Source organism: Hyposmocoma kahamanoa, unplaced genomic scaffold (assembly GCF_003589595.1).
Source record: "Hyposmocoma kahamanoa isolate Upper Pololo Valley unplaced genomic scaffold, ASM358959v1 65, whole genome shotgun sequence".
Classification (NCBI taxonomy): Eukaryota; Metazoa; Arthropoda; class Insecta; order Lepidoptera; family Cosmopterigidae; genus Hyposmocoma; species Hyposmocoma kahamanoa.
Window position 1 is genome coordinate 16,821,840 of NW_020653853.1, and position 17,103 is coordinate 16,838,942.

Genomic DNA, 17,103 nt, shown 5'->3' on the forward strand with positions numbered 1-17,103 from the left:
CCGCGCCGGGCGGCGCCGCGCAGGCGGGCGCGGGGGCGGGGGCGGGGGCGGGCGCGGCGCTGGGCTCGCCCTGCACCTCGGACGGCGCGCTGCAGCTGTGGGAGGCGCGCCGCCGCATGCACTTCCACCTGGCCGGCATCTTCCCCGAGGCGCAGGTGGCCGAGGCCATGGCCGCCTTCCCCGACGAGGTGGACGCGCAGCGCATGTGCGCCATCATTCTGGCGCGCTACCGCCCCAGCGAGGCCGTGCCGCTGCGCCCGCACTGAGGCGGCCGAGGCCCCTTTGGATTATGCTCGGTTTTCGAGGAAAACCCAGATTTTACATTCAACCGAGTCTCGACCGCGGGCCCGGCGCCGGGGCCGAGTGGAACCGAGTGGTCGTATGCGCGGAGATCGAAACGCCCAAATTCTGCTAGTAACGGACTTCGATGGGTATCGAAAAGCGACGAGGACGGTCGCGTTTACTATTTGTGTAAGCATTTATACGTTTACTGTACATTCTCCGGGTTATTGTTTCGCTGTACGCTTCCAAGAAGTGTATCATGCTGTATAAAGTTTATTCTGACTAAAAGTAGAGCTAGTACAAATTCATTCTTTTCGTTAAGTATTCTTATATTTGTATAGTTATTTTTGTTATACTGTACTAACCCTACTATATTACCTAAATATTTTGTTACATTTGAGGACCTCGGTTCCTCGCACACTATTGTTGATAATGTATTTATATATTCTAGCCAGTGAATTTATATAGCGATACATTCGTCTGGATGTTAACGATTACTTCTAAAGAAGTATAGCAGTTATTATATTATGATAATACATGATTATATAGATTAAAGTTTATTAGGTAAATAAAATACAGCAATAAAAAGTAATTCAAACTTGTTTGATGGTTTAAAACTTATTATTGGTACTATGTATCAAGTTGAATATTTTCATTATGTTGTTGGATATTAAAATTTTATAATTCAAAAGCCTTACAATTAATATTATATTTACTTTTATATCTATCTACATTAATGCAAAATTTAAATAATAGAGTTAGGGTCGATCCACATGGGCACGCTGTCAGCAGCACCTCGGTTGCAATGTGCACAATTAAATTTACATTTCTTTATAAGATATGTGTTTGCTCCTCTCGTGGAGACACCTGGTACATGTAATTATGCAATGTAAAAGCTCGCACCCTGGCATGTGCTGTTGCTGCCAAAATGCATGATCGACCTTTAAGGACTGGAAACTACAACTTCCTTGTCCTCTATAACTGTCGCATTTGATATTTTTGTCATAATTGAGCAAAACGTACGATCTTACGCAGCTTCCAAGACAAACATTATCCACTATATGTCTACCATATTTTAAATGGGAATATAATTGATTTATGGAACCAGATTACAACGAGCTGTGCAGTTGAAAATAAAATAATTTGTCCTGAAAATTGGCCTAATGTCGTAATGATAGCAGCTAGTCAGGAGTAGGACGATACATGCGGAGTATTAAATACCTAGTAATTTCAAAAGTACCTAAACTTTTCGTTAGCATAACAAGATATGTTTAAGTTGATTGAAATTTGTTGGAAATCAAAAACTCCTGCCTAGAAAGAGACGGCAATATATTGTTTCATATGTCACAATCGTAATAACGGCGTACATGCAATTTACAAAGAGATATTGAAAAATAAATTTATCATTTATTTCCAGTAAGTTCATGCGAGTTGTCGTAATAAAAAAACAGTCAAGTACCCTATATATAAATGTATATAAAAGAAATCAATGTATCTATTTGGTGTATTTAGCGTTAAAAAGGGCCAGAAAATGTGGACTTATAGTCATTATTGTTATAGATATAACATTGAACACAATTTGTTGTTTGATTTTTATTAAATTGAACTGTATACATACTAAATGCAATGCATCGATTGAAGCGTAAGATAAATATATCTACTTACATGTGTTACTCCTTAGAATTATTATTTGTAAATAAATCAATATTCGTGGAGTATTGCATTAACTATTTTAGATTAAAAGTCTATCAAATTTTACCAATGATGTTTTGAATTTTAAGATAATGCACGTCAATATTAGACCACAAACAACTTTTATGAAATTGTGACAAAATTAACTGTTGCATATCAAAAATTTACCGAGATGAACTTTCGTAAATATCATAGAATATCGAAATCGAAAGAGAGAAAAGAAATGATATTTTATATCATAAATTGGTAAAATTTGATTGTACCTAAGCTTTTCAATGTATAGGTAAAGGGCTTTTTATTGTCCTGCTGAATACATTGCTGGTAAAATATGACCACATTCCTTAATGTGAGGAATGCCTAACATTAATTAATGTCTTTTTTTGACATTATAGTTGATAGTTATTAAATAATATCTTTTCTCAGTATCATTGTGTTTACTTTAAAATGCACTTACATAATTAAGTCTACACAATACCGACTCTCATTGACACTCGACTCGACACACATTGACGTATCTTGTTCCGTTGCACTGACACAATTTGTTGCGATTTTCGAACAAAAATGTGTAGTCTGATGTGCCGTGTTCGACTGTCTGTGTGATTTTACATTAATTGTATGAACATACACATTCGCTTCTAAGTGTCGGTTGCTTGTACCCAACATAAACATACGTTCATGCGGCGCCTAAATGAATTGCCGTCTGTGGTGAAGATCTGCACAAACAGACATGCGCAAATTGGCCAGTTGCGTAGTATAGGGGGTGTAGAGGGAGCTATGGCTTCGGGTGGTATAGCAATGGGAGCGGCGGCGAGCCCTAACCAGTCAAAATTATATTTTTCTTAAAATTAGGAAAATAAATTCCACTATTTGAGAAAACAACATCTTGAACCACACAAAGGTGGCAACGGCGGCAGTCTGACACAAAAACCCAATCGAGCTGAGCCTGCCCGAACGAACTCCTTTCGTAATCGTGAAAATAGAAAGGGCAACAAATATAAGGTTGGCCCCGGGTAGCAGAGATTGACGCTACGCCACTGGTTTTGGCCATCTATTAAGGTGCTCTCTACGACGCTAATTAGCTAAACTATTGCTTAAAGGAAAAGGGTCACAGTATCTAGTCCACCCTGGACTATCAGGCGCGTGACATTGCCCTCGTGTTATCAAAGAGAACCTGTAATTCGAAATGAAAACATTACATTACTTTTTGAAGAATAGAGAACAAAAACTGTTGAAGGCTTTTGTTTATACATGAACATACATTACCTAACTCTATTGCGCCTGAGCAAAAAGAAAAGGCAATATTGACAAGACACTGATACCTATCGAAAACTAAAACTATACAGAATTTACTTACCTAATATAAGTAAAATTCTGAGATAGTTTCTTTTGCGCCGGAACTGAGTCATATTTGACCATTCTTTCAGAATTTTTTTACAGAAATATCAGAACTTATGAAATGCAAACCAACTTTAATTTGCAATAACAGTGTGATGGAATTTCGTTGTTGAGGGGATTGTTGACTCAGAAATAAACAAAGTATTTGTAAATATTTTATTTCACTTTCACTCTATTAGGGTTATTTGATATTCGTTTTACAAGCATTTTCATGTAAGCCTTCTTGTCAGATTTACTAATTGGTTTATTAGTTTTGTCAGAAAATTCTATGAAATCTTGACCAATGAATTTGAGCTTTGATTTCTTGATATCTCCTTCAGAAGGTGGCACAAATACTCTGGTCTTTTTATTAGTTCTATACAGATATACGCATTGTGAGGAATCTGCAACATCCATAGTGCTGGCTGTCTTAGAGTTTGACAGTACTACGTCTTCATTTTTAGCTTCCTTTGTTTGTACTAAAGGAATTTTATCTTTGGCAAGTTCATTGACCTTGTCACTAATTTCTTTCAAGGAATCTTTTCGCACGCCCAAGCAAGTGGTAGGGATGCCAAAATTTGATAAACAAGTCTTTCTCAACCCTTCCAAACAAACTACAGGTACTTGATTATTGATGCAAGCTTCTAAAATTGGTTGGATTATCATTCGAGGGTTAACAGCCGATTCTATTACTATTGCTGAAGACTGTTTACTTTTTATTAATGTGAGACACTCTGATATGCCAAATACTAAGCCTTCTATTCGCCTGAAAAAAAAAAAAAAAAACTATGCATATAAGTACAGAGATTTTACTACTAAAACTTTGAACTAAAAGTTCAAATTAAACAAAAGATTATATTTTTATGTTTCATTTTGCTCCTCTCCAACTGCAATTTAAAAACCCTTGTTTAAATAAAAACAGCTGGAGAAAGAGAAAATAATTTCATAGATTCATGAGAGAGAAGAAATTTATTCTAAAAGTTTGTTTACTTGGTAGTGAACCGTTTAGCTCTTGTCTCTATCTAAGATGTTTGAAATAAATATTGTAAACACAAATGTATTCAAATGTATATACATTTGCAAAGAGCAAACCCTAGAGTTTCTTGCTCATTCTTTTTAGTGGAATCTGCCTTACAAATGAGAAATACAGATTATAAAAAAAAAATATTTTTACAGATTGACACAGGCAATTAACACTGTGTTAATTAGAATTTTATCGATTTTGCGTTTTTAACACCAAATTATTCAAAATTAAGAAAATAATACAAAAAAATAATCATATATTTTATAAATACAAATAACTTAAAGTAAAAAGAAATCTGGTGAAAAATTGCAATCATTAACTTAGAGAAAGTGTTAATTGTTGTTGTTGTAGGAATGGGCGTTACAAATCCAATACATATATAGGAAATTAAACCATTTTTCCGGATTTAAATTGCGTATATTTGTCTGAAAAACAAAAGTTGCTTTGTTTGAAAAAACAAATATACGCGATTTAAATGCGGAAAAATAGTTTCTTTTCCTATGTGTAACATTGCAAAAACCTAAGAACTCGATAAATCGTATATAGTTATTGAAACTGTATATTGTGGCAATATCGAAAATCCGGTATTGTATATCTTAGAAACTATATATCGATATTGCTGCGTATCAGATTTTCACTATATATTCAGTGGATATCAATGCGAAACTGGTTTTTGTGCGTCTTCGAAACTGTATACTAACATTGGCCCGCATTACTCTTGTAGAACTATATCCAATAATATATAGTTTCGAAATCTGATTTTGCATATCAGTAACAGCAATGTATCAACGCAGTGCACACGTGTGCTGTATCCATGAATATATAGTTTCGAATTCCGATTTCGAATATTGATATATAGTTTCGATACGATATTCAGAAAAAGCTATATTACCCATTCCTATGTTGTTGAGATTTCAGCTTATTTTTATGCTGGTTTAATTTTTTTTATTTACTTCACGACACTGGATTCAAGTATTGGTGATCAATTGAAACATTAAGTAAAGATAATAAACATGTAAAATAATATAAAATAGTAATAACATAGAACCTATGAGAACAAGATTAAGAAAAGAATGTACGGCAGTATTACTTACTCTATTTTAGGATGTTTTGGTCTTTGCTGTTTAGGTATTGATTTCAAATCCTTCCAGAGAGGCTTTGTGAACTCTGGTATGTGGATTTTAAATTTACTCAATGTGCTATCTAATGATTCTTTCTCGTCATTTGATAATAAGGGCCTGAAAAAAACACAGTAACAGATTTTATGATATCTACTATTTCTATTAGTTGACACACTAATTTGTTCAACATCGGAACAGCAGTTAACAATAGTTTTCTGCTATAGAGCCCTTCCAAAAGCCGAGAATTTGCGAAACTCACTACGTTATTCCAAGTGCAGGAAAGTATATCAAACAAACATAATGATTAGCAAATTAATACAGAAAACTAATATTAGTATTGTAATTATGTCAACGGATCTACTTCTCCTACTTTATAAAATACGGGGTAAAGACGGATTTTAAGTAAAAATTTACCAAAATACGGGGTCCGGACGACAAAGAACATTTTTGATAGTTTTCTTAAGTTTGGTTTTGTTTAGCTTCTTTTTCTGTAAAGTTTTTGCTTCCATATTATATTATTTTAACAAAAAATAATTATAATCAGTTTCAGTCAACGACAAACAAGATAAAACATAACCCAAAACGCGTATAATCCAAACCTAAATTAGAACCACAGACCACTATATCCACAAACTAATAAGAGATACTACTATATATAAATATCTGTCAAAAATGACAGATTCAGAGCTGCTTCGTTTCGTAATAAAAACTTCTAAACACTGAAAACTGCAATCAAACCATGCACTGCTTTTGCATATTATTATAATTAAATGTACGTCTACACACAATGCGAAATTTATAGTAATCGCATTTGTTTGTATTATATATATATATATATATATATTACTGAATACTTGATTGTATCGATTTTTTTATAAATTTAATTATTTTTAGCCACTAAAATAGTTCAATGCTACGAAAGCGAAGATTCGTGTTAATAAAAAATTAAAATTTCAAATTTTCAAAACGAACTCATTAATCTATGTCAACGCCAGGTAAGTAATATACGCTACAAAATGGCTACAAAGCAATAAGACATGTTTGTAAGTCTTATGAAAACTAAAACGTTTATTTTCTGCCTTCTTTAAATAGTAAGCGGCCAGTTACACGAGGAGAAAGTATTCGCGCGGCCGCCGCGTGGCGACCGCCCAGCTGGCACGCCTTCATGTATTATTAATGACGAATCTGAATTCTATTTACTAGGCAACAACATTTAAATTCCTCTGAATAATACAACCGCGCGGTCGCCGCGCGGCCGCCACGTAAACCAAGTTCAAGCCAGTCTCGCCCGCGTGTCCGAACGCTCTAAATGAGCGTTCCTGTCTAAATGAGTCAAAACGTAAAAGCTAAATAGAGCGTATTTTGCCATGACAGACGCACGCAGTCGCCGCGTAGCGAAATTCGTGTCGGATAAATGCTTAGACTATTTTTTTTCCATCCTCTAAGGATAAATGCGCCCGCTAACGCACTGTCAACCGCATACTTTGTCGCATTACGACGAGGTATATAAACCAGTATAAACCAACTATGTTCCTCTAGGTAGGCATGGGTCTCTACTGGCCAAAGTGTACAGTGGGCCACATAAAACGTTGGTGTTTTTTTAATATTGAGTTGGAAAGGAAAACTTTTCCTTGTGGCAGAGTGTATTATAATAACATACGCCTATGATCAAAACCGTTGTCCAATATGCGTTGGGACTTCATGTCTTCAAAGAGTTTTTATCAATTTCTTGTTGCAGGCGTTCTTAACTTAATTATGCTTTTCCTAACCCTAATGTGCTTGTTTACGTACCTAATTGGAGTTCTGCTAAAGTATTATTATATACTAAGGGTCGTATTCTAGAACTCTATTCAATGCTCAAGTCAGGATTGCACTGGCAACACAAGCACTGGAAATACGACCCTAATGGCAGGGACTTGAGTATGATATCAAGTGCTTTAAACCATACTTAAATCCTGACTTGAGCATTGAGTAGAGTTCTACAATACGACCCCTAGTATAAAGTTGTCACTTTGACGCTAGACGTGTGAACACCAGCACGTCTTTAATCACATTCTCACCTTAAGTTAAGTGAGGGTACCTACTTGACGCATTAAAAAGACTAACGACAATAAAAATAACTACTTACATTATTTTTTCATAGACTTCAAAGTCTTCAAAACTTTGAAAAGATTTCTTAATTTTGTTCAACCTTAACTTCTTATTGGCCAAGTAGTAGAAGTCCACTATAAAACTATCAAGATTTCTTCTCATACTATGAGACCATTGAGGTTCACGTATCGCATACTACGCGAATCTTTAACTAGGATAAGGATGGAAATTTTACTAACTAAAGGCATAATATTACGCGAAATACCAATATATAGAATAGCATATTATAAGAATTAACTATTAACGTAATCTAATACAATTTTCTTAACAAAGTACCTAAGTACGAAATCAGAATGACTTTGAAAAAGCAAAAGGGGACTTTATATACGTACAAAAGTTTTATGGCATCTGTCTTTGAATAAGACAATGAGGGGTCGGAACTCGGAACTTGCACAAAGGGAATACCCATTATAAATCTCTACTTAGAAACTTACTAGGAAACGGTGAGCAAAAAGGTGCATTTTTTGTGGGTCCCAAATACCCGAGCCGTTGGCGAAAACTTATTGTTAGAAATTGAAGGGAAGGGCGGGGGATGCATTGCTTACAAGGGTGCGTAATGAAACTTTTACCTGGCGCATTGCACCTTGAGTTCTCACGGGTACAACTCGAGACTATCTACTTACATTATTACAGATTTTTTTTTAACAATTAATAATATTTTTTTTAAATATGTCGACTACTCGAAAGATAGATAAGTGGTTACTTGTGCAGTGGAACAGTGGTGGACGTGCCGTGGTCAATTCGAAGGTGGTGGGACTGCAAAGGGAGCCTAAAGTGGGTACTGTAGTCACCATCCCTGGGCCAGAAGGAGACAGGAAACCGGGGACGATTATTGGCAATTCTCGTAAGTATACATTTATTTAATTGGTTTAGTATGGTAGAACCATTTGTGACTCAAGGTTTATTAAATTCCCTTTCCTAAAGCATACTGTAAAACATACATTTTCCGTAAAGTAATTTTTACATAAAGAAAAATACTAAGCAAGTTCTATAACTCTAGCAGCTGTTTTTAACCGACTTCATTAAAGAAGCAGTTGGCGCGATAAAATGACACGTTACAAGTTCGATGTACCGTAACGACATGACATCAACAGAGCTCGCGTTGCTATTTGCTACGTGGTATTTTCTACTGCATTTTAATAAATGGGTGATCCCGAAGTGTCATCATATCTCAAGTTTAAATTGAATAAAACAAAACATATATTTAACTAATATTATAAACCATAAAATTAGGCTTGTTACGTTAGATACCTACCTGTTTTAAAACTATACCTTACTCCATTTATATAGCGCTCAAATTTGCGTGTAAGAAATTAAAGTTTTGTAGCTTTATTTTGTAGCTCTACCGGGTTACTATATTGTAAAACGCCTGGTTCATAATATGGTCGCGCCTTTATGTTAGGTACTTGCACTATCAGTGCAATGCCGGAGACATTTTGTATATTTGTTTTTTTTTTTAGGTACGTACTTAGTTCAGTTGCCTGCTAACAGTGACACACGTTTCAGTTAATAATATAATAATATAATTAGCTAATTATAACAGCCTTTTTACACATAGTTACCTATATAGGCGTGGTCCATTATACCTACTTACATGTGGTTTTCATATCATGCAGGTGATCGCGATATTCTAGAGCAACAGGTAACTCCGAGAGTGTATGACGATGCACCACAGGCCGGGCCCAGTGGCGAACCTGGTTCGGGACCGACCGAGGAGCCCGGTGATTTTTCCGCTAGTGGCTCTGATGACTGGGCCCCCAGTGGTGCTGAACAAGAGTCCTCAGAAGATGACGACGATGAAGAGGTATACTAACTTGATATTGAGATCTTTCTATCTTGACTGCCCCTACCAATCATTTAGTAGTGCTTTATTATTGTATTATCGTGACTCCGAGCATAATAACTAATAATAAAAACACTTACAGAAACAATAAGATTATTCTCTAATTTATTGCCTGCATAAGTTATGTTGTTATAACATCAAATCAGGTAGAGCAAAGTCTTTATGTACCTTGAGACAACATAATTGTTTTAAACAACCGTAAAAAGCATTGACTTACAATTATATGGACGTCGGGTCCGCGCTAAAAAGTGTCCGAACTTATAGTTATAGCGTTAAAATCGTATACAGAGCGTCATTCACGCTTTAGTCTTCGTTTGTTCGACTGACAGCGAAGCAAGCAAAATTAGACAGTACTGCGATGACATTACAATTTAAATTCAACGTTTTAGCTTTTTCATATTCCTTTACATGTCACTACGTTTAAATAGGTTGTGGGTGGTTTTTGTATTAGACCCGTCGTCCATTTATTTGTAAGCCAATGGTAAAAAGTTTACATTCCGACTGAATCAGTTGTCGTAATTTGGAGGTAATAAAACATTTTTAACGTGCAATAACATGTATTTCAAATTTTCAGGTAGAAAGCAAGAGATCAAAAATGGACAGATACAAAAGAGCGTACGGTAATAGACGTTGCAGTAAAATTCTTAAACCGAGTCACAGAGCCGATGCTATTAACAAAATCATACTCAATAATCGTAAAAGAACTATGGAAACGCGGAAAAGTCTGAACGCTATTAGTAAAAATGACAAAAAATCTCTACCAGATTCTACAAGAAAGAACAATAGCCCTTTACCTACTTCAACATTTTTCTCTAAGAAAGAAATGATTGACATAGATAACAGATTTAAAAAGCTTTTTAGAGCTTTAAAAGCCATGAAAGTGGCTTTGCTGGATAACAGCACCAATGTTACTAATACAAACAATAAAATTACAATGAATAATGTCACGAAACCCGGTCTACATAAACTATCTCCTAACAATTCACAAAAAGTAACGCCCAGGATTGTTAAAGTCGAAAAAGCCGAATTAAACAATGTAGTAAACAATGAAATGGATGTCCAGAACGATGACAATGACGACGAATACTTGTTTCATAGTGACGATTCACGCCGATCAGAAGATAATGTATTAATTACGAACAAATACAATACTTCTAGAGTAATAACCAGTAAGAAAGTACTTACAGAAGAACAGAAAATTACAAAACAGAAAAAAGCTTTAGACCAAAAGGATGAGTGGGTAAGTTCAAATTTTTTAACTCTTGGCCGAATTTTATGACTCTGCTGTGCTATGTGGTATAAATAAAGGTTACTAACACCAACTAATAGAACAATTCGAAACTAAAGTACAGCTTTATTTTATGATTTGAAATGCCGGGTTGAACAAGTCGTGCGCCTGGTGGTAAGTGACAAACCTGTCCATTCCATAACACTTGCAATGCCACTCAGATCTTTAAATCGCTGAGAGTTGAGAGGCACTGCACCGGTCACTCTACGACATAAAGCTGACAAGTCCCATGTGTCTGTAATTTCATCAGTAACTATACTCTTCAAAAGCAGGAATGTAAAAGTAAGGAATTGAATTGGTTGCCTACGTCATAGTCGACTACATCTTGACTAAACAGTCTGGTTGTCGTGATAAGCGAAACCATGTTATGTCTAAAAAACAGTAGATAATCTAAATAATTACTGCTTCATCATCATCTCACACGGACCCACTACTGGAAATAGGGCTTCCCTTGAGCACGTCGACTCACCCGGTCCTGTGCCGCCCGCAACCAGCCGGTGCCGGCCGGCCACCTTTTAGTAATTATTGTATAAAGCACGTAAATGTGTGTACATCATTATTAGATGTTACTGTTACAGATACCAATAGGAAGTGGACAGACACTAATACACAGAGATCAATACAGAAGTGTGAATTGGAAAACATACACCGTAGCTACAAGAACTTTGCTGATGGCAGTATTTCCAAGAAAGTAAGTAATCATGACGAAAATATAGAGGAAAATGAAAGAAAGAAATATAGTAGCATTGATTTTAAGTTGTAATTAGAAAATGGCCATCATTCAGCATATATGCCGTGGCTGAGAACAGCCAGGGCGCTGTATTACGTGGAGTCCACGGAGTGCATCATAGCTAGGCGTACCTATCAAACACCACTCACGAAACACTAAAATTTTTATACTCGCAGTCAAATATAAAAAATAATATAATTATTGTGTCACATAATAAATAAATAATAAAATATGAGATGCTTTACATATCATATTCATAATTAATTAATATGTACTCTGTATGTAAATACCATAAAATATTTATTCAAATAACATTAGCTTCTGCACGACTGTAACCTACTACTTACCACAATAACTAATATACTTATAAAAGAAAGAAACTACATATCTATGCTCAAAGTTGCTTTGGATAACGGATGTACGGCGTTACTTACCTGACTGCGGCAGGTTTTCCCACATCCATAAAACTGTTTGGTTTCTAACTAAACATGCAGCCTTTTCCAATATACCTTTGACTCAGGAGACTTGTTTTGTATATACGCAGTATATCTTCCAACGTACGTAATTGAATGTCAAGTATGTGTGTGTATCGTATATTTTAAAATTCGAAAGAATAAAAGATTCGCAATGTTTATTCCGTTAATTCACACACAATGACATTTGAAAGCAAAGGTTGAGTAGACATCCGGCTTCTATTCTTGTTGTTTCTGAGATAAATGAACTTTCTGTATTTCCATTCGACGACACTTAATTACCTATTCTCTTACAAAGCTTAAAATTATGTGCTAATAGCTTTCGAAATGAATCCTTCTTTTATGTCAGAATGTGGCATATTGCACGGTAATATAAATGGCCGCGGTTGTTCTCCGAAGTCTTCAGCAGGCCTAGGAGGATGCTCGGATTCCTGGAAGAGCTTGGATGGCACGAGTCGGACTCTGCACCCACCGGTTTATTCCCAGTAGTTCCATGTACCCAGTTCCACATGGAACAATTGTAACCCAAAAGTTCCATGCATGGAACTAGTGGGAATAACACGCCCACGGCACAAAATAGGTGCCAAGTCGTCGGGTTGCAGATACCAGCCAGTCACGCCATACCAAATCTACTACTCCGCGAAGAGCTTGTACTGATTTTTTTTTCATGAAGTTAATTTTCCCAACCTCCTTCCGCATGACAATTAATAAAATAAATAACACTAGCTCAAGTAGCTGCGCAACTTTAGAGTCTCAAACACTACTTCCAAAAATATACCATATCGGTTTCGCCTCTCTGCGAGGCATCTTTAGGAGACGTTGATTGTTCGACGGTTGTCTTCGACCGAGCGTATAAACATGGATTCCCGCAAAGAAAAGCCTGAAGACATAAATTATATTCCACGGTCTTTAGGGTAGTCTTAAAGGTTTCACAAATAATCGTGTGTCAATTGTTTTTCTAGGGTCTTAGCTACACACTCCCTAACAGGAAAGCCTTCCCCAGCGTTCATGAACAAACCAGCGAAAATGCTCCTCAACCCGAAAATAGTATCTGATATCGTCATTGAAGTGGCGGACAGATTTCACGTGAAAGACAACCTTGTCAGGTAAGATTTAGCATCGTGTTTGTAGTTATTCTATTTTTTTGTTTACTTGGGATTAAGTATAAGCTCCTACTGAGTTTCGGTCAAGGATCTAGAAAAATCTATGGTGCAATAAGACCATATTTGCAAAATGATAATTTTTCTGGAAAGAGGTTTATCTAAATATTATACGAATGAATATAGTCGATTACTTTTTTGTGCTGAGAAGTTGATACAACCTGAAATAGCGTTGGTTGATTCCGTATAAAAGTGAAAGTGATGAATTCGGAAAAAATATATAATAAATTTGAGGCGGTTCCTAAAAATTTTTCACGATATGAAAAAGAACTTGCCTCGAAATTTCACATAACAAAAGCACTTTTGACATATGATTACATAAGGTTTTATACAGGATGTCCCACAGCTATGCCACAGGGATGGAAAGTACAAAATACCGTAGATAGAAAAATTCAGTGAAAGAAGACTTCATTTTGATTTTAAAAACAATTCGAATTGCATTCAAAGATTTTTAAATAATCGCCTGTCTGAACCGGGAATCGAGCCCGCGAAATGTAAAAAAACCGCCTGTAATTTTACTACGAAAGCTTCAATTCGTTTTATTTTAAATAACAGCATCTTAAAAGGAAGACTATGAAATTGCATTAAAATTTTTTGAGAGGTTTCAAAAATCTCTCACTCGATGTCACTAGCGGTGACGAATGCCGAAAGCCAGTACAAAGGTCTTTAACAAAAACACAACAGGAGAATATCGACAACTCGGTAACTTGTCCTGTGGCTCAGTTGCTAAGAACAACACTACGGTGCAGCATAGTCTTGGGTTCAACTCCCACCGTGTCGAAGGATTTTTTTCTATGTGTTCGATCTTTGTATTAATATAAAGTACAATTTACAATGGTGACAAATTTAATATTGGTAATAAAGAAAACATTGGAAATTCGTCCCTACTCTTTGTATAATTAAAGATTATGCCAAAAGTGCCTTTATAACATGAAAATCATAAAAGCAATACGAACTAGAAATATATTAAAAAAAAAATTTACATGCAACAAATTATGTATAAGTATGTGAAATTGTATAACATAAAAAGTTAGCGACTAATTTCGTTTCTAGAATCTTTAAACAAGTTTACTATGACAGTTATCGCTATCGATCGCGTAAATTACTTCACGATTTTGTACAGCAAATTATACAGCGCCCCTAGCGGTCACAAGAAGGAACAATTTTTTTTTATTAGTAACGGCTTTGCCTTCGCATTTATATAACGAACATATGGCGATAAATGCTGGAGTTCCTCAGGGTTCCGTACTGTCTGCAACTCTCTTTCTGCTGCATATCAATGATATGTTAATTCCAGGTGCCTTTGCGTATGCTGATGACAGCACAGTTGTAGATAGAGGTACTGGACCAATGCAAAGGTCAGTGGAGAGGAAATCCAGTCTTGTCGAGAGTCCATGGTTAGCCGTTTAGATTTGACGCTCAAGGCAGTCTCCGATTGGGGCGACCAATCTTGTCAATTTAACGCTATCAAAACGCAGGCATGTCTATTCTCCACTAAACGGAATCCCTTTGAGCTGACTCCGACTTTTCGTGATATATCCATGCCGATAGCCGACCGTCTCCAGTTACTTGGAATGGACCTGTCGTCCAATCTGAACTTCGGTATATACATTGAATCCACGGCCCAAAAAGGAGCTAGGAAGCTTGGCATCCTTTCCAGGGTGAGGCATTACTTCACACCGGGACAGTTGCTTCAGCTGTATCAACTGGCCGCCTTGGATTCAATTGATAAGCGTGCCAGAGGCTTATAGGTGACTCGGAAGCTGCAGAGCCTTGAACGCCACTGTAAAGCCTGCTTGTCGGTATTTTACAGGTTATAACACGGAGAGTGTGCGACGGAATTACACGATTTAGTTCCGCCTTCCACTTTCCATCATCGGTGGACCAGGCGTAGGCTTGGCTTCCACCCGACCTTTTAGCCTACGTATCAACGCCGTTATAGAAACTTGCGTTAACGAAATCATATTTTCAATAGCCTTACTCACTAGGTTACATTACGTCGATCTACACAAATACAAATTTAATTTAAGATTTTGCGTATCTGTTGGAATTGCATGATTTGATTCCCCTTTCCATCACCGGGGGACTAGGCGTAGACTTGGGTTCCACCCCTATGTTGTGGATATTCCAAAGATTCGCACGAAACGTTACGCTTCCACATTTATATGGCGAACGGCTATGGAGTGGAATTCCCTGCCTGCAGACATGTTCCCTGAACGTTATAACTTGGACCTTTTCAAGGCGAGAGTGAATAGTCATTATCTAGGTGTGCATTCTCTATAGTCGACCTCATCGTCACTTTCCATCAGGTGAGATGGAGGTCAAATGCACACTTACATTAGAATTGAAAAAAAATTTAGCCAATGAAAAGGTTGGGAAAGCAGAATTACAGATTATGGAAAAGGTACGAGATTTGAATGAAAAATGATATAGGTTCGGTGGTGAGTAGCTATTAAGGTATATATCGGCTTAAATATTAAAGCTCGACATTATTATTTTCGATAAATGAGGTTAGTACATGATATACATATATCTTTGTTACATGAATAAAATTAAATTGTTATGGAGGCGGGGAATGAGACATTGATTGACAGGAATTCAGATATGAAAGTATCGTGGTCAATTGAAGGGCAGAAGAAGATAATTTTGTGGAAAGGTGTCATTTTGCAAATGCGTCGTTATTACACTAAGGGTCTATGTATTTGCAAGCGTTTGACATTAATTTCCCAAGCATTGAAACATCCCTCGCAGTTACCTATTTCACAAATTGCTTTCTAGATCGACAAAAAATTATTTTTGGGACAGTGGAAAGCAAAGTTCTTGCCTAGGTTTTTAAGTTTATTTATTTTTTATTTTCAGAACGGTAATCACAACAAAATGTGCAGACGAAAGTAAAATGTACAGAATGAGAATGAAGAGGAGGACTTTGCCACCAAATGAGGACCAAGAAAACGTGTCGCCGAAGCAACAGAGGGATCCTAACCATACACTTTAGATCAATAGAAATTGTACCTTAAATATGCACGACGGTGCATACCTATTAAATGTTGTTAGGTTATTGGTTAAGGATGTATCGGAATTTAATACTCGTGATGTTTATAATTATCGATTTATAAACATACTGAAGAATATTTTACCGATATTGAGCAATTTGTTAGTAGACTGGCCCTGAAAGCTAAAAAACTCGTTGATCATACGGTTTGCTGATAAAGCTTTGTACCTACTATGTATATCAAGTCCCAACGGCTGGTCATAATTTACATTTGGCCCGAGGCATATTGGAGTAAAGTTTTATGGAAAATGTTGTAATTTCAAAGAAATATTAAAGAACCATTTACGAACATTTCTCGACATAATTATTACATAAAGCACTTTTCGTACCGGTTGTACCAGCTAAAATAATGAAAAAAACAGGAAGATGTCAACCTTTTTTCAATCTCAGAAGGTTTCGTCAGACGGGGTTTATTCAAAATCTAAAGTAGAAGTTTTACCTACTCAAGTTTTACTATAGTGTAAATAAAGTTGATTTTACTAAGTACCTAACCAAAAAGAGGTTGTATTTTAGGTACCTATTGTTTACGTATTTACATAAGTGTGAAAATTCGAATGAATGTTTACTTTGTAAAGATTATATAATTGTGTAGTTTGTTTTATAACTAATTTCATGATTATATGTTAAATTTCGTAATAATGTAATGTTGCATTTGTTTTTCACATCGATGACAATAAAATAAATGTAATAGTAAATAGGATTTTGTTTAATTCTTTTCTTTTATTATTAATATACATTGAAGCGTAAAATTCAGTACTTACTTAAAAATTTCAACAACGTAGTAATTCGTACGTGAGCAAGCAGGGCAGGGGGCGGTTTGAGAAATACGTGACTATAAGGTTAAATAAAACCTTTTTCGGATTATTTTTTTAAATTTCAGTTAGAACTAGATCCTAACCTGATCCCTTTTTCA

The 17,103-nt window shown here is 36.1% G+C and overlaps 3 protein-coding genes across 3 annotated transcripts in view; 2 read left to right on the forward strand and 1 right to left on the reverse strand.

Moving 5' to 3' along the window:
* Positions 1-1,487, forward strand: part of LOC113231546 (probable ribonuclease ZC3H12D) — a 21,158-nt gene extending 19,671 nt beyond the window's left edge. Inside the window, exon 5 of the mRNA XM_026465868.1 lies at positions 24-1,487. Within this exon, the coding sequence (XP_026321653.1) occupies positions 24-266 (243 nt within the window). The 3' untranslated portion in view covers positions 267-1,487. The remainder of the gene's footprint in view (positions 1-23) is intronic.
* A 2,007-nt stretch (positions 1,488-3,494) lies between these two features.
* Positions 3,495-6,121, reverse strand: LOC113231471. The gene is made up of 3 exons (XM_026465798.1): positions 5,908-6,121; positions 5,467-5,610; positions 3,495-4,114 (listed from the first exon to the last, which is right to left on the reverse strand). The coding sequence occupies exons 1-3, from the start codon at positions 6,000-6,002 to the stop codon at positions 3,526-3,528; spliced, it is 828 nt and encodes a 275-aa protein (XP_026321583.1). The 5' UTR covers positions 6,003-6,121; the 3' UTR covers positions 3,495-3,525.
* An 823-nt stretch (positions 6,122-6,944) lies between these two features.
* Positions 6,945-16,595, forward strand: LOC113231547. The gene is made up of 7 exons (XM_026465869.1): positions 6,945-6,990; positions 8,354-8,488; positions 9,261-9,448; positions 10,062-10,727; positions 11,354-11,466; positions 12,941-13,084; positions 15,998-16,595. Exons 1-7 carry the CDS (start codon positions 6,945-6,947, stop codon positions 16,131-16,133), a joined length of 1,428 nt encoding a protein of 475 aa, XP_026321654.1. The 3' UTR covers positions 16,134-16,595.
* Positions 16,596-17,103: the final 508 nt, after the last annotated feature.

What these genes read in the sequence shown, in the direction of transcription:
- LOC113231471 (XM_026465798.1), bottom strand. Translation starts at nt 6,002, where the DNA reads ATGGAAGCAAAAACTTTACAGAAAAAGAAGCTAAACAAAACCAAACTT. An exon ending in CGTCCGGACCCCGTATTTTG is followed by an intron (nt 5,611 to 5,907) that starts GTAAATTTTTAC and finishes TGTTTTTTTCAG; the next exon opens with GCCCTTATTATCAAATGACG. An exon ending in CCAAAACATCCTAAAATAGA is followed by an intron (nt 4,115 to 5,466) that starts GTAAGTAATACT and finishes TTTTTTTTTCAG; the next exon opens with GCGAATAGAAGGCTTAGTAT.
- LOC113231547 (XM_026465869.1), top strand. Translation starts at nt 6,945, where the DNA reads ATGCGCCCGCTAACGCACTGTCAACCGCATACTTTGTCGCATTACG. An exon ending in AAGATGACGACGATGAAGAG is followed by an intron (nt 9,449 to 10,061) that starts GTATACTAACTT and finishes TCAAATTTTCAG; the next exon opens with GTAGAAAGCAAGAGATCAAA. An exon ending in ATGGCAGTATTTCCAAGAAA is followed by an intron (nt 11,467 to 12,940) that starts GTAAGTAATCAT and finishes TTGTTTTTCTAG; the next exon opens with GGTCTTAGCTACACACTCCC.